The following is a 25,200-nucleotide window of genomic DNA, read 5'->3' on the forward strand; positions in this document are numbered from 1 at the left end:
GCATCATGAGACACTGTTAACATTTGTCATCATGAAAACAACACTTAAGACCAACCCTTGTGTGTGTGTGTGTCTGTCTGTGTGTGTGTGTGTGTACAATGGCTCCTTTATTTTTGCAGTGTATTAACGTTCATGTTGCAACACTCATTGCTTTTTCAGACCATCCCGATCCCAGAGGATGGCTCTGCTCTCTTAGTTGGTCAGAATAAACACTTCTGTGGGAAGAGGCTTTGGAAATGTTCTGACTGGGTTATAAGAAGAGCCTGATCAAGACATTACAAGGTCTACGAAGGATCGTCGAAAGTAAAAAAAACAAAAAAAAACAAAATAAGAAGCTACCAGTAATACAGGTCAACGTTCTTAAATAAAAGTGCCTCCAGAACAATGAATTTCACTGTTTCCCTGTCAGTGCTTTTCAACATTTTTTACAAATGTTTCCGACCCCGGAATATTTGTACTGTGGTTATGAAAAAAACTGAACATATCAGAAGAGCAAAGCATACATTCAGCATACGTTTTAGCATGAAATTGATTCAATATTATCTGTTTATTTGACTGATTTGTATTTATTCATTTTGAGTCTGTTTTCACATCTACATATGGTTACGTCAATGATAAACCACTGGAGAACTAACACAAGTGGTCACCTCGGCCCCTCGAGACAGCCCGGGCATCTATCTGCATCTTTGCCTGACTGAAGTGCTCCAAAGTGGGTCTGGTGGAGAACCACAACCCCCTTGGATAACCACACCATCCATCTGACTGCAGAACCTTCCAGTTTCTGAGGCTTCGTCCTTCCTTGTTTTTGGATCTAGCTGAGCCCTATCCTTTCACAAAGCGCCCTACCGCATGACAGGAATCACACAAATTGCCGGACAATGTCGTCCATGGTGGGGAAAGAGTTCAAATATCAAACGGTGGCTTCTTGCTGTCATTGCACCAAAACCACAGCAGGGTCTCCTCAAACAACACTATCATATCTGGGAAACTAAGTGAAGGGTTTGAGCAGGAGGAGCCATTCAACTTGGGCGCATGCTTAATAGACAGGACCTTAAACTGACAGAATTTATCAGAAGACGTTTCTTTGGCCTCAACAGCCCTCCCACCAGCCACTGTACCAAACCTGTCACAACCACGGATGACTCGGGCCGTCGTGTTTCAGGTCAGGTGAGAGCGTGAGGATCAGCCTGGTGTCAACATGAGCTCCACCATGGGCTTTTCTGATCCCTGAGATTAATGGTAGCATTCAAGTAGGTGGGTGGGGACAGAAAACGAGACGCTTCTCACCCGGTCTCACCTCTGCGCGCCGTTACAGTGTGTTGCGTGACGTGCAGCAGGGAGCTAAGCGGCAGCTCCTTTTCAAATACCATTTGTTTTAATTAAACACATCACATATTCACATTCACTCCAATTTGAGAACACATAACGTTAAATTGGTGAAATGTGTGTGTGTGTGGGAGGTGTATACCTCCAAGGAAGTAACAACCTCCCCCCTCAAAGCGTGCAATCCCAGCCAGGCTGAGGTGAAAGCAGGCTATCCTGGCCCACCCTGCTACTGCACCGCACAGTAGATTCTACCACGTGGCTCCCTGCTGGGCTTGGATGTGGAACTTGGCTTTATTAAAGGTACGTGGACGTTTAACGAGGGAGGGTGGTGAGCAGGTAGAATGTGCTTTTTGTTTCATGTTTTTCTCCAAAATCTGCATCCTACTTCGGAAATATATATGTTGTAAATGACCAAGTACCTATTTTTGATGAGTTTTTCCATCTTCACTTCAGTCAGCACTGAAACCCACACGAAAATAAATTAGGGCGTCGTGATAGCGGACATTTTGTAGATGCACTTCGTTTTTGAGTCAAATTTAAAGGGAACACTCACATCGTAAAGCATCATGTCATCTGATGCTCTGTTGCACAAACTAGCCAACCAATCAATGAAGCAAATGTGATCTAATTGATATTGTTTTGAGAAATAGGCCAATAGCATAACAGCAGCCACGAGAATGAGATCACACAGAAAAGTGACACAGGCTGGGCTGGTGTTGCTCAGCGAGAGAAGTTGAGGGGGGAAACATGTTTAGTAGCACCAGAATATTTCGCAGGATAATATTGTTTCAGGAGCGAAACAGCACGAGCGACTTTGTGTTCACTCTACCTCAAAATCGTGATGAAACGCACTCATCCAGAAGGCAGAGAGGATCTATGTGTGAGTCTTCATCCCTACTCTCTCCTATGGTCATGAAATATGAGTCATAAACACAAGAACTGGATCGTGGACACAAGCGGCTCGGATGGGTTTCCTCAGGAAGGTGGCTGGTGATCCACCAGTTGATAAGGTGAGGTCTGGTAATCCGCAACGGACAAGGAGCACAGCTGCTGCTCCTTTACGATGAAACAAGCCAGTGGAGTTTTTCCGTTCATCTTGGCAGTGTAGCGGTAAAAATGGGTTTTGGGGTTGTTGTTTTTTTGTGTCTACTAGATCAGGACTGAAAAAGTAAAGTGGGCTTACACAGCTTGGGGGGGGGTTCAAGATGATCAGCAGAAATAATAAAATACAGATAGAAAAAGTGATAAAAAGCCTGAATTGTTTCTCAAAAATAAATAAAAACACGATATAACTACAATAAAATAGCACTTAAAGTTTAAATCCATTTAAATTTGACTGTGCTTGAAAAGGCCTATTATGAATGCGCGAGCAACTCTGTTATTCCCCACCACCTGGAACAGTTGGGGCTAGCAAGTCTCCACCACCTTGATTTTGGGTTTCCTGGGCTCGAAAGCTTGAGCACTCCTGCAGTAGACAGTGCTGACTTGGCACTTGTGCTGCTCACTTCATTCTACCTTCAAAATGTTGAACACAACGTTTTCCTTTAGGGATTTTTTTTTTAGTTAACAGAAAAGCAGATATCGCTCCAGCTGTTCCAGATGTCCCAGAACACACCAACAGCATGGGATATTAGCATTTACAGAATAAGAACTCCAACTAATGTCTGATATGATTCATCGTTATTATGACAGAACTGCAAGAAGACTAAACTTACATATTTGGTGGGCTGAAATCATACAATGTAAAACATGTGATAAATGATGAACATAACCATTACCTTAAACGTGAGGTGCAGTGAGATTAATTTTCAGTGAATTGACAAATCATCCATCCATCCATTTTCTCCCACCTATCCTGTTGAGGGTTGTGGGGGTGGAGCCTATCCAAGCAGCCTTCAGGCGAGAGGCGGGGTTCACCCTGGGCAGGTCACCAGTCCATCACAGGGTCAACACATAGAGACAGACAACCATTCACACTCACAGTCACACCTACAGTCAATTTAGAGTCTGGATTAACCTGGTCCCCTCTTGATGTCTTTGGACTGTGGGAGGAAGCTGGAGTACCAGAGAGAACCCAGCAGGAACAGGGAGAGCATGCAGACTCCACACAGAAAGACCCTGAGCCGGGACTCAAACCCAGAACCGTCTTGCTGAGAGGCGACAGTGCTGACCACTGCACCACCGTGCTGCCTTTGACAAATCATCGAGTGTCCTAATTGTTGCAGGTCCACCTTTGTTTCACGTCAATTTGCCAACAACAACTCCCACAACAAAACTCCCAAAAAGTCACCAAAATGATCTTGGAGCGATTGAAAGTGCCATTGAAAAGATATGATCCAAAAAAATGTTGTTTTTTAATAATATTAATAATGAGCAGGCTCAAAGTGGGGTATCATTAGGATTTTATTGATACCAAGCTGCTTATCAGTACCAATACTTATCAATACTCTTATCACGACTACTCTAGTATCTAGTTTAGTGGAGAAAATAAAGACGTAGCATTTACATGTTTTTTGGTTTGTTGGTTTTTTTTGGTTGTTTTTTTTTTTTTTGCCACAAACTGAGCGACTCAATGCCTTCAATGGCCTCTCGTGTCACTGGCCATCAAAATTCCTTTGACAAACTATTTATGACAGGTGGGTCAGGATTTTCAAATACTTGAATCTTCATTTAAAAACACATTTAAACAAATCTGAATTTGGCGGTGGCGCAGTGGTCAGCACTGTCGCCTCACAGCAAGGAGGTTCCGGGTTTGAGAATGGATGGATGGAATTTGAATTTGACTATTGGTGACTTGTCGGCTGCGGTCCTAGAAGGGGAAACAGGTGAGCTTTCGGGAGTGGGAGGGGCATGGTGGCTGTGCCCTGCAGCTGTGTTAGTTTACGAGAAAGTTGATGCGTTTCATTGGGTGATGAGACATGATGTGTGACATGACACATTTATTCTCAAAGAAATCTTCAGCACCACAACAAAACCATAGCACAGCAACATTTAGGAGATGAAGCCGACGGTGGGACGAGCTGAAAAACATCGACAAGGAAATGTATTTCCTCTCTCCTGCTGTCTTCGTTCGCTCTTTATAATGCGTCTATATTTCATGAGTTTAAATTCAGGCTAAACCTGTTCCCAGCGACATATTTGTCAGTTTTGAAGAAAGTAAAAGAGGTATTTTGATGCAGAGATTAAGCACAGTTTAGTTTATTAATGCTACATGTTACGTCATTAGCTTGTATTACCTGCTGCTGAAACTCTTAACCCTCGCGATGTCGCCTTACAAAACACAGCCAAACACAAGATGGTGCTGAGGTTTCAACTAAATTTGCATCCCTACCTCTCAGAGTGTTTCAAGCTACAGAGGATCCTAACCCTAACCCTTAGGATTCATTGTGCATTATGAATACCGACACCATGCAGTGTTTGACAAGGAGCTTGTTGTTACTTCAAGACCAACCCATCAAGTACCAGTCCAAAGTACTCCTAGTCCTCAGTACCCATCCCTTAGCCTCACCAGTCCGTCCCACACTGAACGTTTGTGGTCTGAGCGTGATGACATGAGGAAAACAGCCACCTCCTCCGGGGGATTCCTTGTCATGTGCTTGACTGGGCACACAAGAACCTTTCTACTTTCTACACACGGCCAGTAGCTGAGCAAAGTTGTTTGTTTTAGAAAGTCACAAAAAAAAGAGGCCAAAGACACAGTCAAAGTCAGAGCATTCATCAATATTGCTCTGAAAAGTTATGAAAGAAATACGTAAGATTTCCATATCTGTGCATGGTTAATCAGCTTAGCATGTAAATCCATGTGTTTTTGGACAAAAGTGAGAATGACAGCCAAATGTTTAAACCCCCTTTAACTGCTGGCACAGATACACTCTGACAGTTCCACCCTCATTCCAGGTAAACAAACAGGTTTTTGAGATTCTGTGCAATAAAACTGTGGCCTGTGGCCATGAAGGCCCCATTCAGCCCTGCTGAGGAGCAGCAATTTTCACAACTTTCTGGTCGGTTCCCAGCTATCGGCACAGTTCTGCATGTGTGTGATCTTTCTTTTCACGTTTCCCTCTCTTTTTCTTTTCATTTATTGTCTGTGTGTGTTAACTGCTCTAGTAAAGGAGCATTACAACCTTCAACGGCAGCCAGTCATGCATCTTGAAAGAATTAAGAAGCTGTAAATAGTAAACAGCAGTGTGAAACGGCTGTTTGGGTTCAATGTGCATACATGCATCTCCACCTAAATACATACATATGAGCACAGGGTAACCCATGCAATCAGTGGAACACCAATGCAAACTACACACACACACACACACACACACACACACACACACACACACACACACACACACACACACACACACACACACTTCAAATTAGTCTTTAATGAGGCTCTGCATACAAAAATGTGCTTCTTCTACACATATTTCCACAATTACTTGCAGCCTGTTGAACAAATGCTTGAATATCTTCTGCTGTACGGAACAAAAAGGTTTGATGTGACACAGTCCCAGAGATCAGCAGTGAAACTTGCTGATAATGAAGTGTAGCGGTTGGCAGATGCTGCAAATCCGACTGCTTGATCCCATTTTTAAATCTATCAAATCGTTCCTATGTAGCAGTGCTGAGCAGGAGGTGACCGGGCTTTTCAGGAGGATGCACATAATTGGAGCACAAGCACAACACAGGTGTCTTGAGATGCATCGCCACAACTCGCTTTGCACTTCTGCTTTCGGTTTGACGCCGTCTTGTTTAGCCACACGTAACGATTCAAAATTCCCAAGTGCAGTATTCAAAGACGTGTCTTCTTAGGAAAGAAATAATCAACCAGTGTGAAGCGCTGACCTTCTTTAAGACATTTAACAGAGTCCCATAATAAAAATCCCAAGGGAACCAGAAAATCCGTACAGCTTAGTTATTTCTGGCTTGGAGGACTGATTACCGTTCAGTGGCTCTGTCTTACAGTTGGCACTATTTACCCAATTTTTATCTTAAATCCATCAGCCCAGACTATCTCAATGGAGGGACTGCAAATGTCTGAATCAGTTGCACTGTGACACACTTTGACCTGCCAGCTCCCTCATACAAAGACCATGTAACGTCTGATTGAGCCCATATGTAAATAGAGCATGTCATTATCCGAAAAAATCCGATGTTGATATCCAACTGGCAAACCAACATCAGCCCCCCTCACCCCCCAACACAAGCCCAGCATCACTACCTCTCTTTCCTCATTTCCCTCTGTCTATACATCTCTTTGTTGCCCTGTAACAGACCTGATTGACCCACAAACAACCCTGATGCAGCTGAAACCAGATTATTCCAGTTCTCTGTGGTCAGTAACTGAGGGAGCAGAGAATGGGAGAGAGAGAGAGAGAGAGAGAGAGTGTGGCTCAGTTTTATCACGGCGCGCGCACACACACACACACACACACACACACACACACACACACACACACACACACACACACAGAAACAGGAGGTGTCCCCTGAGTTCGGCTCTTTCTTTTACCATGAAATCAAGAGCTCAGTGCAAAATATTCCCCACCTGTTGATAGCCACTGCGTTAACACACACGCGCAGACAAAAGACATTTAATGGTTCACGGAGTGAAACAAAAAGAGCAGACAGACAGGAAACGAAACTGCTGTGGAGTGGAGATCCAAACAAAAGGACGTAACGAGACAGCGACAGAATGAAGTGAAAGAAGAACCAGACACAGGAAGTGGTAAAATAGCAGAGCGAGTGAAACACGGCAGGAAGAGAGACACCAAGCGTGTGTAAAAGCAGAGGAGGATGAAAAAAATGAGAGAAAGCGAAGATAAATGTGGAAAATAGAGACAGAAAAAAAGGAAGACAGAGACACAGTCATGAAAATCGAACAGTAACCCAAGTGTGTTTGAGTGTATGTCTGCAGGGTGGTAACAGGGTCATATCCTTACTTGTGTAACCCCACCCAACACACACACATGCGCGCACACACACACACACACACACACACACACACACACACACACACACACACACACACACACACACACACACACACCATGATCCTGAGGGCAGCATTGATCAGATCAGACACCCACAGTAGCACAATCACATTAACAGCTGATCCAATCCACTAGATGCTGCTCCACTACTTCTGTTATTGACTGCAGATGAGGGACATGTCAAGCTGCCACTCACTCACTCACTCACTCACTCACTCACTCACTCACTAACTATCAGGGTTGCAACACCACCAAAACAAGACTAGCGAATGCTAGCTAAAGCACACAAGCTGGGATATGTGCTGATGAATACTGTACAGCACTGTCTGTGTAATAGATGTGTCACACAGCAGCACTGTTTGAGTCCAGCTTGAGTTGATCACTTTCTGTGTGCAATTTTACAAAAAAAAAAGAAACATCACCTGCCTGAGTTTGGGCTCTCTCATCTTCCATGGTTTTCTTTTGTGGTCCTGCATAACTAACAGGACTCTGCTGGTATGCTGTTGCAGGAAGAGGAGGGGAATACTGCGACTGCTCCTGCTGCTGTTGGTGTACTTTTACTGTTTTACTTTACATTTCAAACACTGGTTAACCAACGAACCTCCGAGCAGGATTTAGATTCTGATAGTAAACCCTGACGTGAACTGGCTCTACAAGACAGAGGAGAGACCAACTCAGCGCTGGACTTCATGGACTTCCAATAACAACATGGATGGAGGCGCGCATGGAATCAGTTTTCTTTTGATGACTATCTTCAAATTCTTACCTGTGTATAGGTCTATTCTGATGCAAAACCTGAAGGATGTCATTGAATGATGACTGGATTGAGTGAATGATGTGAATGCTGGCTTCAGTTAAAGCTGTTGTGGAGGCTTGTGGTGGCCCGACAGAGCTGACTCACCCTGCCCATTGGTGTAGTAGATCCACTTCTCTTTGACCTGTGTCGGGGGCACGGCTGGTTTCTTCTGAATGGCCTTCTCCATGATGCTGCTGGGGTCCTGCATGGGGCCCTTCTTCAGCACGCGAGAGCTGCGTTTGACGCTGCACACAACGATCACCACCAGCACCAACAGAAGCAGCAGGACGATCATCCAGGGGAGGTGCTCGTTGATGTCAAAGTGATTATGGGAGCTGGGCCGTGGGGACCCTCTTCGAGTGGGCCTGTAGTAACTAGACACCCCAGCTCCTCCACCTCCACTCCCCTGCCCAGCTATCTTACTAATACTTGTCTCCACCTTGACAACCTCTAAAGCCTCCATTGCCCTCCTGTTAGGACCTTGCACAGGGTCTGACTTTGGGTGGCCCCACTGGTGCTTGACATCGACCAGCTGCTTGTGAACTGGGGTCTGTGAAGTCTCTGGGGTGTCCTGGGTTGGTGGGTTGAGGAGTAGGCCCTCTGCTCGGTGGTCTCTCCTATCCTGGTTTTCCCTCAGTTGAATGGCTGCTGCCTGGCTGGAGAAGCCTGTGATGAGAGATCAATAAAGCAGAGAGATGAGAGAGAACAAAGAGACAAGTGGAACAGAAGGAGGGGACACAAGAGACGGTCAGACATTCGTACACTCAAAAGATTTGTTCAGACAACAGGACCTGAAAGCATCCTAGGAGGGAATCCAAACTCTAGTCCACATAAGCCAAGAAGACCTCATCTCTTCTCTTTCCTTTGTCGGTTCTGTCAGTCCTTTGACCAGCAAACTGGTTTCAGACCAAAGATGGACTCTTGAGGACATTATCAGACACTTTAAAAAGTAAACTATCATCCCTCTATTTGATGAGGACAGTGTAACCCAGTATGTTGTCAGCCAGCTATTATATACTTATTCAGTGTTTACAGAGTTTAATTTGGGGTTTTTTATTTTTTATTTCATGAAATGGAATGAGTGCCCTTAAACTGAACGACAGAGGTTCAGAGACCTGGCTGCAGCTCTCTAATTACACATGAGTGACTTAAACATAACGCAGGGGAAACATGGTTCGGAGGTAGAGAGGCTGTCCAGCAACCACAGGGTCGCTGGTTCGATCCTCACTTTCCCCGCTGACCATGTCGAAGTGTCCTTGAGCAAGACACTGAACCCCTTATTGCTCCTGATGGCCCTGTGAGGGACTGGTGACCCATCCGGGGTGAACCCCGCCTCTCACCCCATGTCAACTGGGATAGGCTGGAGGAAACATTTTAATCAGCAAAACTGTTTGGGAATGATCAGGTAGTCTCATGATTCACAGCCAATCAACAATCACCAGCTGAATCGAAAAGGAACGTTCTTCATAAGTAGGAGGGATTGGAGTTGTGAGATGACATCAGATGATCAAAAGGCTAAATGATTTCAGGACTGTCACCTGGACGTGTGGTAATCCCTCTCATCCTCTTAATAGCAGGCTGGAACACAGGTGCAGCTCTAATCCCTCAACTCACGGTGTTCAGGATCCCTCTGATCTTTGTTGACTATCTCGCAGCGCGGCTGACGTATTTCAGCACTGACTGGATTGAGGCAATCCAGTAGTACTTCTCCGAGTACTTCTCAGTCTCTTGGAGCGGCAGCTGAGCCTGTAGACCCTGACATCTTTCCCTTTTGTACTCTTGTACTGTCTACGGCTCTCGTGAAATGCGATGTGGTTTTCTGAGCAACACTTTGGAGGGAAACCTAGCTAGACTTCCCGTCTAGTTGAAGAAACGTGAAATCACAGGACATCAGTGCATCCTTCAATGTGTCATATTGTAGAAACGAACCAGATTCTTCACCACTCACAGAATACTGTCTTCTAAAGGGAAAGTATCAAAAGATCTCATGATTTTGGACAAAAGTTCCACCATTTTTTTTCTTTTTTCAAAAATAATTGAGCACTCATCACAAAACCGGGAAAATGTTGTTGTTTTTTTAAAGCCTTTTGGAGCAGAACACCAACTAAGCAGAGTGGCTAATGCTAGCGTTTGCTACGCTATCACATGTATCGCTCCCGTTCTAACTGCCTGGACTTATCTCACAGCTGACCAAACCAAGGTAAATATATATTATCTTTTTAATTTACATTACTTTAGTGTTTCAAGGTAGACATTGGTGAGGGTTGTTTACTGCCACGGTTCTGTGTCCAGTCCCACAACACTCGTTGCTTTCAGGTACTGGTGTCTCCTTTTATAGAGTATATTTAAACATTCACAGCAAATTCCTTACTGGACTGTAAAGGTTACCAGGACACTTGCGATGTTACCTAAAAGGCTCTTTATCTTATTAATTCTATAAAGTATAGTGACTACTGGATGGATTGTATCACTGCTGTTACGACACCACAGCTCATGTGCAGCTTCTTCCTTCTTCTCCAAAGACAGATGGGGTTAAATTAAATGCCTGAAGAGTCATCGCTCCAACGGCAGCACAAACAGCAGTGACAGTGTTATAGATGTGAGGGTCCGTGGGGAGGGGGGTAACATGCTACAGACGGTTGCTTCTCAGAAATGACCTGCTAACTCAAAAGAAAGATGACGGGGAAGGTGAGGTAACAAGCAAAGAGTGCAAACAGGAAGGAAGAATGCGTCATGGTCCTGATCCCACACATTGTCAAACAGAGAAAAGGAGGACGTAAGCAGGAAAATTGAGGAGCAACTAGCACAACAAAATACCCCTGACTTCTCCTGCCGATGAGTTGTTGCATTCCTGAGGCAGAGAGCTGCCACTAGTTAGTTACCCCACTTAACTAACGGAGAAGACTCGTCATTAATGTAATGACACATCTGTTTTTTTACAGAACCAACAGAGACAAACATGGCTCCTCCACTCACCTTTGTGTGCACCAAGTGATGATGACAAAGAGGATAAAGAGGTCGCTTGTTCCTGTACAAGTGCGGCCGGCATGGGTCCCGGTAGGGTGGATGCTGAGACAGAGGAGGGTGGGGAAGATGAGGGGGCTGAGGAAAGGGGGCCGCAGACATTATCTGTCTCTCTCGTCCCTGTTGTGAGCAGCATCAGCCCCTGCGCTTGGCAGTCCGTGTGGGTTCGGCACTTCAGTGCGCCCGACTCCACATGTGAGAAGGTCCCCTTGGTGCATGGCTTACAAAGCACATCCTCTGTTTCTGTGCCCCGCTTTTTCACCCTCATCCCTGGAGGGCACAGGGAGTGGGGCCTACACTCAGTGCCATTCCCCAGCATGAAGCTATTGGGGGGACACATGCAGGCACGGTCCTGGATGGCAGTACACGGTACTTTCTCAATGAGGCCTGCAAGACATGGAGCCCGACAGTGATGGCACTGCTGGACACCATTCTCGCCCCTTGTGAAGGACCCTTCAGGACAAGGGCTGCACTCCCTGATGGCTGTTAGGGAGCAGTGGATGGACACGTAGGTGCCTGCGGGACACTTGTCGCAGGCCAGCTGGGTGCCCGAATCCGGGTCGGTGTGCTGATAGTGGCGGGAGGAGAGAACGAGCTGTTCAGCTGGGTTTGTTGTGGTCAGAACCCGGGCTGAGATGCAAACCACCACTGTCCATAAGAGCTGAGGAGGAGAGCCGGTGTTAAAGTGAATACAGAAAGCAACACAACACAGCAGTAGTCCAACAGAGACACAATGATTTTATGTTACAAAATAAAAGCCTTGCTGGCAACGAAGACAGACACTAATACCTTAATGCTGCTGCTAGCCAGGCAACGTCAGCAATGGAGGGTAGAAAACAGGAACGAATGTATACATTTGCAAAAGTCTGTCATAAATATTTCAGCATCGATACTTCACATATGTTAATATGAGTGAGAATAAAAGAGTGACTACGATACTTTCACTATGCTTCGCCAACGACAAGGATAGTATCACGATCCCGGAATAATCCATACATTGCTAGACAATTAATACAATCAACATCGTAAGATCTGTGTAAATGAAGAAGCCAAAAACGCTCCTTAAAGGAAAAAAGCAGGAATACAGTCTGTAGTATTCACTGCACTGTCATGTTAGTTTCAGAATATTCGTCAGGTGAGGCTAAACAATATCCAAAAAAGTGCAGTCTTAGCTCGCTGCCTCTTAAACACACATCCTTTGAACGACTTCTCCATATTTTTGCTCCGTGATTTACAGTTTCACACCCGATCGAAAACAAGGCCTCATTCCAACACCGATAAGGTCAAAATCAAAACTATGAGCAGTTGATAAATGTTTGGCATCATGACAATCTGATGAGTCAATGATGTAATTATGTATTTCTATCAGTCCTGACACTTACATGCGTGTTTTTTGAGGTACATGATGTTTCTACCTTATCTCTGGCTCTGCCTTTCACTACTTCACTATTTGAATAATAAGTAATGTGCAAACACACGTTTCGCAAAGGCAGTCAATTACATCTATGTGGTATAATGTGAAATTTATACGGAATAATAATCTATATTAATAATAATAGTCTATGCTAGACAAGAGTTCCCAAATAATAAAGACCATTTATTTTGGTAAAAAGGACATCTCAATTGTAAAATATTTGTCGCACCATAAAATGACCAATTTCAAATAACTGAGGTGTGACATGAAGTGCAACCAAGGGAAAATAAGAGTATAAAATGCACACAGAGTGATATCAGTACACCAATACATCATCAGTTCCAGTTAGTATACTTTCATATTTTTTTAACCAGGTAATAATTTAAAAGTTATAAAACTTCTCAAACTATTTATTCCGAAATGCTCCACACAAGATCTGATTGAGAGAGGTGCTCCTCACATCATTCTATGAATGATTGTCCAAAGATGTGACGCTGATCTGGTGGATACTTGTAAAGAACTACATCTTGTCTGGTTAAAGGGGGCAGATGGATGGATGAATGGACAGACTGGTACTTTGACAGGCAGATGGGTGGACAGATGGATAGCCGGCTGGATTTAGGAACAGACAGGTGCACCACAGTTCCCTGAACTGAACATGTTTACATGTTCACCCGAGTTCACTTCTGGCTGTTATTAATTCACACAAGCAGGAAATAAAATGCCCTGAACTTCCCAACTTCTCCTGACCAGCAGACACAATTGGCATCGTTTGCCAGAAAACGCAGGAGGTCACTCGTAAACTCCAGCCACAGGTTTCTTCACTCACCCAGCGGCGTCAACTGGAGTGAGTTCGCTCTCCCACCACAGCTGAGGATTTACTGTATCAGCCGGACGCGCCTCAACATTTATTTTCCATTTGGCTCTCATCTCTGCTGGGAAACGGCGCACAGAGTTTAGGGGAATAAGCCACGCATGTCGAAATTTACTCACACACACACACACGCGCGCAAACTGAGTCATGTTAAAACAATAACACAGGCTGTGTGACTGGTGGATGATGATACCTTGGGGCTGACATTGCTTTACTTTTTACTACCGGTAATATTCAAGAAAATTCTCCTGGTTTACCTTCCTGTCGTTTTAATGCCTGCATGTGTGACGCGTCTGTGTTGCTGTTGCGTCTTTCAGTTGGATGGCAAAAGACTTTTCTTTTTGAAAACATATAACTCAAGGGGGAGGTTCTGGCTATTTCTCCTCTCTGGAGACAGTATAACTCTTTTTATTTTTTATATCTGAGCCAGAGACAGCCGTGGGCGACCAGAAAAGTTCTATAATCCAGTCGTCCATGGATTGATCATTATTATTACAGTTTTAACGCCTTTAGATTAGGGCCAGAACTGTGTCTTGATCTGAGGAGGAAAGTTTACAGGGCTGACAAAGCATGGAAGACAACAAAAATGCCAATAGAAAGACAGACAGACAGACAGACAGAGATCAGCTGATGGGCGAGAGACATTAGATCTGCATGAAACAAATGATCTGTGGAGCTGGGAATACCTTCTCATGTTTATTTGTTGGAAATTAACAACAGAAGAGGGAGAAATCGCAACTGTACAGCCCAGGTCTTCTCCTCAGCATGTTTCTGACAAATCAAACCACCAGAGATGTGTGATGCACCTTTAGTAAGAACATTATTACTTTAGGCGCTAAACTGCCGTTTGCAAGCTTACCCATGAGTGTTTACACTTAAAAAAGGACATCAGCTGATGAGGCGGACCTTAAATTTGGCCCCGGACATAAAAACAAGAATGTAAAGTGAATGGTGCATTCAACCGACCTGCTTTCAGGAATGTAAACCTGTGCGCCTCATCTGCAATGAAGCCGTGGTTATTTGTAAAGACCAGAATATTTGACGACACCGTGAGACGAAGCACAACACCCTCAAAATGACCTTTCTGCTCCAGACGGAGGCACAAACACACATATTTCGAGCCCTGGCAGCAGCTATGCACGGCGCAGCAAGGTCCCAGTACGAGGCCTCACATCTCCACATGAAGTTACCAGCGTGTCCCTTTAAAGCACAACAGGCCGTTGACTGATGCAGTAATGGTGACAGCTCTGGAGGAACTAGCTGCTGACAAGTCTGTGGATGGTGTCGCCGCCTCCATGAAACAGGTCTCTGACACACAGAAGCGCCGCCGGACGTTTGTAGATAAGCTACAGAACCTTTCTGAATTTCTTTCAGCACTCACGAGGATAAAGTCTTCCAACTCAGCACTAAATTATTGCAGTTTTGAAGAAAGGCGAAGAAATTAAACAATTCCAGAGAAAATATTGTGGCGGTCAAAGGTGAAGGTCGCTGTGATGGGCTATCATGGTGGAAACACAACCATTAAACCGGTCGACTCCTTCATGATGCGACAAGTACTGCTTCTGGAAGCTGAGCTACTCTGTCACACAACTACTGCCTCACCTGCACAAACCACACAACAAAACTCAATTCAGTGGAACACAAACGATAAACAATGAATAAAGGAAGACAAAGCATGATGGGTGCAAAAGGAAAGATTTATGCTACATCAATGAAACAGCTGTTGCAGCAGCTCCTGGACTTGTTGCTTGTTATTGCTGGCTTTTTATTGTATCTGTCTTTTTTGCACTTTAATTCTCTCTGGATCATTTGAGTAATCTGTGGTTCCCGAACAAATGTATTTTGTTTTTTGAATCTCTTTCTCTGAACAGAGAGGTGTTGCATTTATGTGAGCAGTGAGCAAACCCTGCCAACTCAGCGGAGCAAAATTAATATTATTATAATTATATTAATTATATTACACTGACAGGTGGTAAATTCTGGACATGGTGCCACAAAACAACATCTCTGCTCTCTAGTCATTGGCAAGATGTAAGATGAGGACATGAATCAACGGTGCCATCAAGATCCGAGTTCAGAAGTGTGTGCATTCACACAAAGACGAAAGAAATTAGTAACCTGTGTGTGTGTGTGTGTGGGGGGGGGGGGGGCTGTTTTGCTTTGAGGTGCACTGAGGAGGGAGTTCTGCTGATGGCGCATGTGAACGCTTGTCATCCGTGACTACCGATCGAAATCTTGCACTTAAACACCTACAGCAGGGGTGGGAATCTCACAGGGATTCCTCATGTTAGATTAGATTAGAAGCTTTATCTTCTTTGTGCAAATACAATGGAATTCGGAGCGCTACTCCAGATCAGTGCACTTATGAGTAAATCAACACAACCAGGAACCCATTCACCACTGATACAGACATTCATGAAGCTAAAAAAAGATGCACAGTTCATAATATTGCTGTGCAAACTTCGAGGAGCACTAATAAATGGGTGGTTGCAAAGGTGCCCTGAGATTATCACGACACTGTGAGGTTTCAATCTGAAAACCTCCATGATTTGAATGAAATGTGCAGAGGATGCCGGGGTCAGTTCAGTCTTCAGGACATCAAAGAGGAGTCGTGGGATACAAAAACATTTCCCAACAAACTCATTTTATGATTAGTGGTAAAAAAAGAAGAATGCTGTCCATTCTTTCAGCCCTCCATTGCCCTTTCACTACACCGCCAATTTGGCTCTTTGTGTTCATTCCCAGAACCTCATCCATAAACATCCCAGCATGCTCTCGACATGCAGCTCGTAACAAACTTGCGTCAGTAACATCAATGCGTTCATTCATACCAATGTGAAACAGTGGTAAAGTGAACATGGCGCAGTAAACGAGAACATTCAGCTTGTTACGAACAATGAGTGCCCCCTTTCCCTCAGCCTGTTTGTGGAGTTTCATTAGTCAAACAGCCCTGACCACTACCGCATCACTCACCAGCTAGTGTCACGAGTAAACACAGGCTCATTCAAACTTTGACCTTTTTATGGTGAGAGTGATCACAAAAAATAAATAAAAATAATAGCTATTTTATCTGTGATAGTGACATGAGAATCTGGAAGCATTTTTGCACATGATAATAATAATAATAATAATTTGAAGGCTGGCCACTCTAAAAATACCCACAAACCATTAACCTATTAATTATAGCTCATATACTGACTTAACGCAAACCCTAAATTTGCAAACTGCCTTAGGTTATTACCAGCTAATACTCTGGAGCCACTTCTGGTGTTATTCAAATGTCAGAAATCAAATCTAAGGTGCTAAATGACTATAAAAATTAAATAAATTTGTTCTGTTTCAGATAAACAATTTTTTTCTCCTCACTTCCTTCGAAGCTAAAGGCAAAGGTAAGGCTACGCTAAGACAAAACAAAGACTAGGCTAAGACAAAACAAAGACTAGGCTAAGACAAAACAAAGACTCGGCTAAGACAAAACAAAGACTCGGCTAAGACAAAACAAAGACTAGGCTAAGACAAAACAAAGACTCGGCTAAGACAAAACAAAGACTAGGCTAAGACAAAGCAGAGGCTAGGCTAAGACAAAACAAAGACTAGGCTAAGACAAAGCAGAGGCTAGGCTAAGACAAAGCAGAGGCTAGGCTAAGACAAAACAAAAGCTAGACAAAACAGAGGCTAAGGCTAAGCGTCTAAGAGTCCTGTAGTATATTTAAAAAGAGCGCTAAACTGCTCTTTCAATGTTGATGCTGGCAGACATAATCCTAAAACTTTACTTTGTTCAGATACATGTATATATTAGCAACATTAGCAAGTAAACCACTTCGCAAACGCTCATTCTCTGTGTAGCAACACATAATAATCTATCGCTTTCTGTCTATATAGAACCTTACGTCAGTCGAAGTCAATGAGGAAGTATTTTACAGTAAATAAAGTGCTGAATCTGCATGTATTGCACTTGGCTCTGTACTACTCGCTTCATTGAAAATAATTGATTCGTTTGTTTTGAACCGTTTGTGTCAACTCCCATTCTTTATGTCTTAAACGGGTCATGACCTGTAGCATTCTGTTTCCATTTGTATTTTCTGTTCCATTTAAGGACCACATGAAAGTAACTTCAAAGAGATTAAGGATGTGTCCTGTCCCCTCTGTGTCTACAACCTTGGATGCAAACTAGGAGATGATGATCTTCACATTTTTCTCCAGCAAGCGTTCTCTGCATTACTTTTCGGGTCTGTTTTTAAATCCCTAGGTTCCAACTAGGATTTGAATCCCAAAGCGCAACCCAACGAAGTGCAACCCAACCCTTGTCATTTTGTTGTTGTTGTTGTTGTTGATGGAAACTACTTTTCCACTGATGATGCTGGAACTCACTGCTGTCTGAGCAAAGACAGAGGCTGAAGGAAGAGAGCTGAGGGTGTGGTAGCCAGTCAGGCAGCTCCTGTTTACATTATATAGGCAACAGTGTGGTACCAGGTTCCACTTGAGCGCAAGCGTGTGCAAACGCACATGCACGCACGCACGTGCACACACACACACACACACACACACACACACACACACAGCTCCCCCCCAAGATTTGTGACTCCTCGCCTCGAAGGCAGAGCAGCATACCCTGTAATTCTACCTCCAGCAGCAGCAGCTGTCGACCCGTCCAGAGACACGCCTAGCATCCAGTTTGTTTGGAAGTAGAAATGATTGGTCGAAGCTTCTGAGGTGATAGACAGTTATGCCCAAACCTATTTTCACTTCCCTTTTTTTCATGTACGGAGCAGCTGTCAGAACAGTTTTTGCACGTGATAGGATGCAAAACATGGGATGCAGTGAGGAGTGTTTGTCCAGGTACAGGGAGATAAATACTTTACAGTTTACAAGGACGTCTTGTTACTTATTGTATTCTTGTTTAGTATATTTTTAAACATCTAGGACTGGATTACTGATGCATTGTGAACACACACACACACACACACACACACACACACACACACACACACAATTCACCTGCCTAAGGTCATTATAGGCCACGGACTAGCAAGGAGAGTAGACAGCATGCTATCTGCGGTCACAGCACCACATCGGCAAATCATTCGGGAAACTGCCCCTGTTCACGTCTCCTGCAGTGATAAAACGTGAGATACTCTGAGAGTAATTTTAGGGAAGTCAAGACTTATGTCAGCTAGCACTCCCTGTTAGCAGGTACTGCTAGCCTGCAAGTGAGCCTCTGCTCTGAGTTTGCTTTGAATCGGTTCTTTTCATTTCAATAAAAAGTGCAGTCCCAAAGTGGAGCGTAACCAGACAACAGCAGCGTAGTTTGTATTTTATGTTCTCCTTCAGAGAGAGACAGCATCCAGCGATACCTCAGCTCTCTTTTACTGATTGAATATGAGACATATTTTCAAATCCAGTAGGGAGAACTCCAAATACATGCCCCCCCTTAAAGAAATGCACACAGGGCATAATCTTGTTGTGTTTTTAGAGCGGTTATTCATGATGCAACATCAGTTCCATCCACTGACTCCTCCCCTGCGCCACCGTCACAGATTGCCTTTCCATGCATTCTTGAGGAGTTTGAACCATACTCTGTAGGACACATTTCCACAGACTGTAAACGTGCAGCTGAAACACAAAGACCACATGTAAAAATGTTAAATTGCCATGTTTAAGGAGCAGGGGTTTTGCCTTCGTTAAATTTCGAGCCTGAAAGGAGAAAAAATGGTATGAATATGTGTCCTTTTGATATCAGTATGTAATGGTGGCTGTTTCCCTTCACCTTCGGCCATGGCTGCAAACCATCACAAGCAGATAACGTGTTTGAATTTCCACAGGTACACAACGACCTGAGGTATGTATACAAAATATTATTTCCCAGTAAAATCATGGAATGTGGAAAAGTGGCTCATCTTAACCCATTAGTCAGACAACTGGTGAATTGGTAAGAAAATTCCATCCGTTTGCTGTCATGAAGCCCACACTTGTGCTCCATCACGATACAACAGTTTCTAAACTCTGAGATGGTATCCAGTCTTTATCCTCTGGCTTACCAAGAGGGAAATGTTTAAAAAATGCTATGAAAATTGTTGAATCAACATATTCTTTCATTAGTCGACTCATCATTTGGTCTGCTAATGCAGTTAAACGCAGCTGCAGCTCTCCTTGCATTGAGGAAACAGTGAGCAGTGACCTCTGGCTGACCTTTTAGGAATGCATCGCTTAAATGAATGATTATTTTATTATGACCATCTTACAAGCACATTTTTGTTCTGTAGAATGAAGAGGAACTAAAACTCGTGACGTAGACCGCCAAATGAACTTAGTGAGCACAAATCTGATGGGGACGGCGAACAGGAGTGTCGTCTTCACATTTCCTAACAACATCCTAAAATAAGAGGCTCGTGGACAGTCATGCCTCGTGCCAACGCTTCAAACCTGTCAGCACGCAGTCTGTCTGAGTTACAACTAGGAGACATCGCCGTGTGGACCACAGTCTTATCATGTGGCGAGACTTGTGATGAGGGCATGCACAGCAGCGACAGGCTTCGCCGCAGAGCAGGAAGTAGAAGCAGACGGGCAGAATATCGAGGCCGTCTGAGACCAGGTTTCCACAATCAAGCTGCTGTTAAGAATGGAGAACGTGTAAGCACGCATCTTACATAATGAGGTGTGTGCATACAAATGTTGAGGTGTAGGTGGGATGTTTGAGTGTGTGTGTGGGGCAGAGAAACACTGAGCTGTAATTACTATCCAATAGCCCCACACACACACATAAATTTATGCACACCCAAGAAAGCAAACATTCACAAAACACTCACACACACGCACACGTGCATGAACTCAGTCAGCCCCTCCCCCACACACACACACCAAGCAGCACCTGTTGCTGTGTGTCGTCGTGCCATCCTGCACTGCGGTCGTTTCAGCTCAGGGAGAGGGAGAGAGAGAGAGAGGCTCTCTGTTTAGACTCAGTCAGGCTGAATTTATCGCCACAATAGCCAGCGATGATTGCTTGTGTCGATGTTTGTGTGGAAGAGCTCATTCTTTGGGTAAACAAGTTTATCAACTGCAAACTTCGGTCTCTTTCAGACTTTTGACAGGATGCTCTTGGTTAGGACTACAGTAGCTGCATGTTGAAGGTACAAGCAGGGGGTGTCGTGTTGCATTTTCAGCTACGTTGTCACCGCTATTGAAACAGAAAACGTCGCTGTGAACTCAAAATAACGTGCTCAAGCCGAAAATGATTCCTCAAGACCTCCCTCCAATTCCGCTGACTCTTCTTCTTCTACTGTTTGATACAGCCGCACGCCACGTTGCCTGGAACGCTATCTTCTGACAGCTTTGTGAATCCACAATTTGTTTATCTCTATATGTGCTTGACATTTACGCAGAAGAGTGTTATGTTTGGCAGTTGGAAGAGTTGGGCTGGAAAAAAGGTTTGACTCTCGAGATACAATCAGTAACCGACCTAACCAAGTTCTGGTTCTTAACATCTCACACTCCAAATCAGCAGGGGGCAGCATAGTACCAGGAAATTGAAGTTTCTACTTATCAAAGTCTAAATTTGCCAGTTGTATTACACTCCACCGACAGTCACAAACTGCGTTCAGGGATAGAATGAGATGTTTCATCTGGGCCTCGGTCTGGAGCAGTGGCCAGAGCGCCAATTTCCCCATCGCTGCCTGGGGAAAGAGTTTCGACCGTGTCCTCTTGTAGCTACAGTGACACATCATGGCTGGCTGCTGAGTTCAGAGTAGAGAGCCGTGGATCCTTAATGCCACAGTTTCGCTTTGTGGGGAACAAAAAAGGGATTACAAGACGATTATGGACTGCCCATGAGCATAAAATGCCCCCCTTACAAATTTAACCTCTCAGCTGCTGGAGCAGATTGGCACTCAAGATGTTGCCAGTAAGTTCCACAGTGACAGTCGCTGTAATCACGCGGCGCGACCGCACTGACCGCGTCCTTCATGCGGGCATCACTGCACCTTGAGGACCGCCGGGACAAGATGGGCTTCTTTTTTTTTTTTGACATTTCACAGAATGGGATGTTTAATGACATTTAAAGTGACATTTAAAACATAAATGTCGCTAAAATACAGAAAAATACTTGGATTTTAACAACTTTTTATACATACCATCCAAAACAATAAATGAGAGAGACAGTTCTGTACTTACAGGTACACATATGAAGAACACTACCACACAGGTATATTTATCACTTCACAAGTGCAAATTTGGTCGTCAAGAGGCCAGACATGAATTTTTGGGGGCGAAAGAAAGGGTGCAACTGAATGGATTTTAAGGAATTGTCTGATAGAAGAATATTATTTCAACTCCAGTGTATTTACCGCTGTGGTCCTCATGTCCAAGTGTAAAGTACCACTGGAGACCTTTGCACGGCCGACTGAGACCCAACCTCATCCTGTTTACTTCTTTAGGCCTGAAATCCAAGGCCATCGTACTGCGAGTGCCAATAGAAGTGGACTAAAGGTCTGAACGTCAGTGACGGTCCTGATCAGACCTAATGTCAGGCCCCTCCCACTGCCATCCTGCTCTGTGAGGAGACAAAGGCCCAGTCTTAGCGTGGAAGCCTTGTCCTGACCGGACTGGAGGCTTCAGGTCTGGAAGCTACAACTGGAACCCCTGCTATAACAATGGAACGCTAGTTTGACACGACTGCTATTATAAAAACCCTCATTCATAAATAATAGATGATAAATGATGCTGATGATGCCGTCTGAGTAAAATGAATGATCATCCTCTCATAAAACCATGAAGTTTTGCTGTTGTTGTTGAAGGTTGTTTGACTGCAGTTTGTCTGGTTGTTATGCAGAAATCCATCGTGGAGATGATGGAACTCTGTCAATAAGAGAATCCGTTCAAGTTCAGGTCAGATCAGGACATTTCCATGATTTCTCCAGAAATATTAAACTGACCTTCTAGTATGCTCTTTTCTTCACTCGTCTTCCTAAAATCAGTGAAATCAAACACTGTCTTTGTGGTGACAGACAATGGTCAGATAAGAATCATCTGACATTTCCAGCTGTTGGGCCAACACCAGTGCATCAGTGTAAACAATAGACTGCTGAGAGCTCTTTCTTTCTCCATCCTTCCACTACAGACTCTTTTGTGTTGGGTCACCCACAGAGGAATGAGCTGCACAACCCATGACAGGATTTTTTTTTTTTTTTTTGAAAATACATTCTAGAATTCAATTGGCAGCAAAGATTTGAAATGTTTGGGTTTTTTATTTATTTATTTTTTGCGTACTGAAGTTTAGAAGGTGCGAGGGGGTAAAAACAGGCACTGGCCCTTTAAAAGGAGACTCAGCTGCATGACTCCTTAGGATGAAGAATAAAATCAAGAATGGGTTGAAAGTAGGCCTACTCACCACTGCGGAAACACACATGACAGGCATGGTCCCGATCTAGAAGAACTCAGCTGAAACGTCCTTGACCAAGTTGGGAGCGAGACTTCTCATCTCTAGATGTTTCTCCTCCTCCTCATCATCCCTCGGTGCTCAGGAGGAGAGAAGCGGAGCTGCTTCACTGGTGCAGCGACGCGCTCAGCTGCAGCGCTTTATAGTCTGTGTCTCCAGGTGCACCGGTTGCACATAGTACGGGATCAGGGTTTGGTTCGGAGAGAACGCCAAGGTAATTCCCATCGCGATGATGGATGAGGGGGGTGGAGGGGAGAGGTGGAGGGGGGGTGTCACACTGAGAGTCTCGCCTCGCCTCGCCTCGCCTCGCCCCGTCCAAGGCAGCGAGAGTGTGCAGTGCGGCGCTGATGAGTCTGTCTGTCCGCGCTGCAGAGCACCGCAGACACCGCCGCGATGACGCAGGCAGCAGGGGCGGGTGCTGCTGACGCACCGTAGCCAATCAGAGCCCTCGGAGGTTCCGCGCACGTGTGTGGAAGACCGCTTGGGTAGCGTCCAGGGTGGGGGGCGATGTGTCCAGCAGGTGTGGCAGGTTAATGTCACACAATGTCATCATGTCGCACACAACGTGTTTTTTGACCCACTGTTGCTTCATAAACCAATGAACTGAACTATGCAGTACAAGATATGACATCACTGATAAGGAACTTGAAACATTGTCAATGATGACATCATCAGGCATATTCCCCATTCTATTAAAGTAAACCCCATATATTGTGATGCTGTTTGATCCTTATTGAACATATTCATAATGATGAATAAAAATAATAAGTGACTGAAAGATTTGAAGATCATCAAAATAAGCACAAAATTAACACATCCATCTTCTTATCCTGTTAAGGGTCCAAGGGGGGTGGAGCCTGTCCCAGCAGCCTTCAGGCAAGAACCTGGGCTCGTCCTGGACAGGTCGCCAGTCCATGGCAGGGCCAAGACATAGAGACAGACAACCATTCACACCTACGGTCAATTTAGAGTCTGGATTAACCTGGTCCCCTCTTGATGTCTTTGGACTGTGGGAGGAAGCTGAAGTACCAGAGAGAACCCACGCAGGAACAGGGAGAACATGGAGACTCACCCAGAAAGATCCTGTGCCCGAGCCGGGGCTTGAACCCTGAACCTTGTTGCTGTGAGGCGACAGTACTGACCACTGCACCACCGTGCCACCTCTGAAAGGAATCACCACAACTCATTCATGACTATTCAGTAGAAAAGAAGACGTGGTAGAAATGTCGTGCGAACCTTCTTTGCTCTGACTGTGACTTTACCTTCTTGTCTCCCAGATGCAGCTCATGTTGAAACATTTGTGATGATCTGGTATTTCATGTTAAATGCTGCTCAAACGTGATCTGTTTCTGCAGTTCCTGTCGTGTGTCTCAGGCTGAGGGTGCTCGTGATTTTATCCATACTGATATACTTTCACTAATATTATTCCCTATAATGTTGACACCACGTGAAGGAGTTGCTCGCTGTTGTGCTACTTAAATGTCTGATTTTCCTTCAAGCAGGTCAGAGGAATACTTTTTTAATAAATTCCCTTTATCCGTATCTTTATGGACATTTTTCAAGTTGTTACTGCATCTATTTCTCTAAGCTGCTGAGAAGTTGGAGGATTAGAGTATTTCATCATGGAAATACTGTTTTGTTTTTTTTGTTTTTTTAAGTGTATCAAGTGAAGGAGCATTTAAGGACGTTTTTCTGTTGACAGTTGTTGCAGGTTCATTAACTTTCATTAACAACTGTGGAGCTCAGACTGTAAACACACACTCACCCAAATGCCCCATGCTGGCCCCCGCAGTTACAGCACGAGATGAATTTACTCCACATGAGGAGGGCTGTTTGTTGAGGAGCTTATCAGAAGCAGCACCTCACCGTGTATCAAAGTGTACACATGCTGCACACATACAATTAAAGATTGAAAATTCTAAAACATTGGTGAAAAGAAAGACAGAGATCTATGAGGACTAGACTGTAAATGCTGACGGAAAAACAAAACTAAACTAGAAAACAAAAATAAATCCTCCCTTCATGTGGTTGTGATGTTCAGTGTTGATTAGGAAAATACTGTAATAAACCATTTGGGGCTGGTGGAAATGACACACGCCCTCCTAGGGCATGGAAGAAGTGGTACTTAAGTGCTTTTATGTGAGTAATGTAGCAAACATGCGACTCTTTTGAAGATGTGTAAAATCAAACATCCATCCATCCATTTTTTACTGCTTATCCTGGCAAGGGTTGCGGGGGTGGAGCCTATCCTAGCAGCCTCTGGGTGAGAGGCAGGGTTCACCCTGGACGGGTCACCTGTCCATCACTGGGCCAACACTGTCACTAGCACAGAGGTCCAACACAATTAGC

General features: G+C 44.4%; 1 protein-coding gene across 1 annotated transcript in view; it reads right to left on the reverse strand.

Annotated features, from left to right (window-relative positions):
- tnfrsf21 (tumor necrosis factor receptor superfamily, member 21) overlaps positions 1-23,398 on the reverse strand; it is a 44,133-nt gene extending 20,735 nt beyond the window's left edge. Inside the window, exons 1-3 of the mRNA XM_086190102.1 lie at positions 22,804-23,398; positions 11,086-11,794; positions 8,215-8,775 (exon numbers count right to left, since the gene is read on the reverse strand). Of these exons, the coding sequence (XP_086046228.1) occupies positions 8,215-8,775; positions 11,086-11,794; positions 22,804-22,830 (1,297 nt within the window). The 5' untranslated portion in view covers positions 22,831-23,398. The remainder of the gene's footprint in view (positions 1-8,214; positions 8,776-11,085; positions 11,795-22,803) is intronic.
- Between the last annotated feature and the right edge of the window lie 1,802 nt (positions 23,399-25,200).

Source organism: Aulostomus chinensis, chromosome 20 (assembly GCF_037954235.1).
Source record: "Aulostomus chinensis isolate RoL2024-O1b breed Wild chromosome 20, RoL_Achi_v1.0, whole genome shotgun sequence".
Classification (NCBI taxonomy): domain Eukaryota; kingdom Metazoa; phylum Chordata; class Actinopteri; order Syngnathiformes; family Aulostomidae; genus Aulostomus; species Aulostomus chinensis.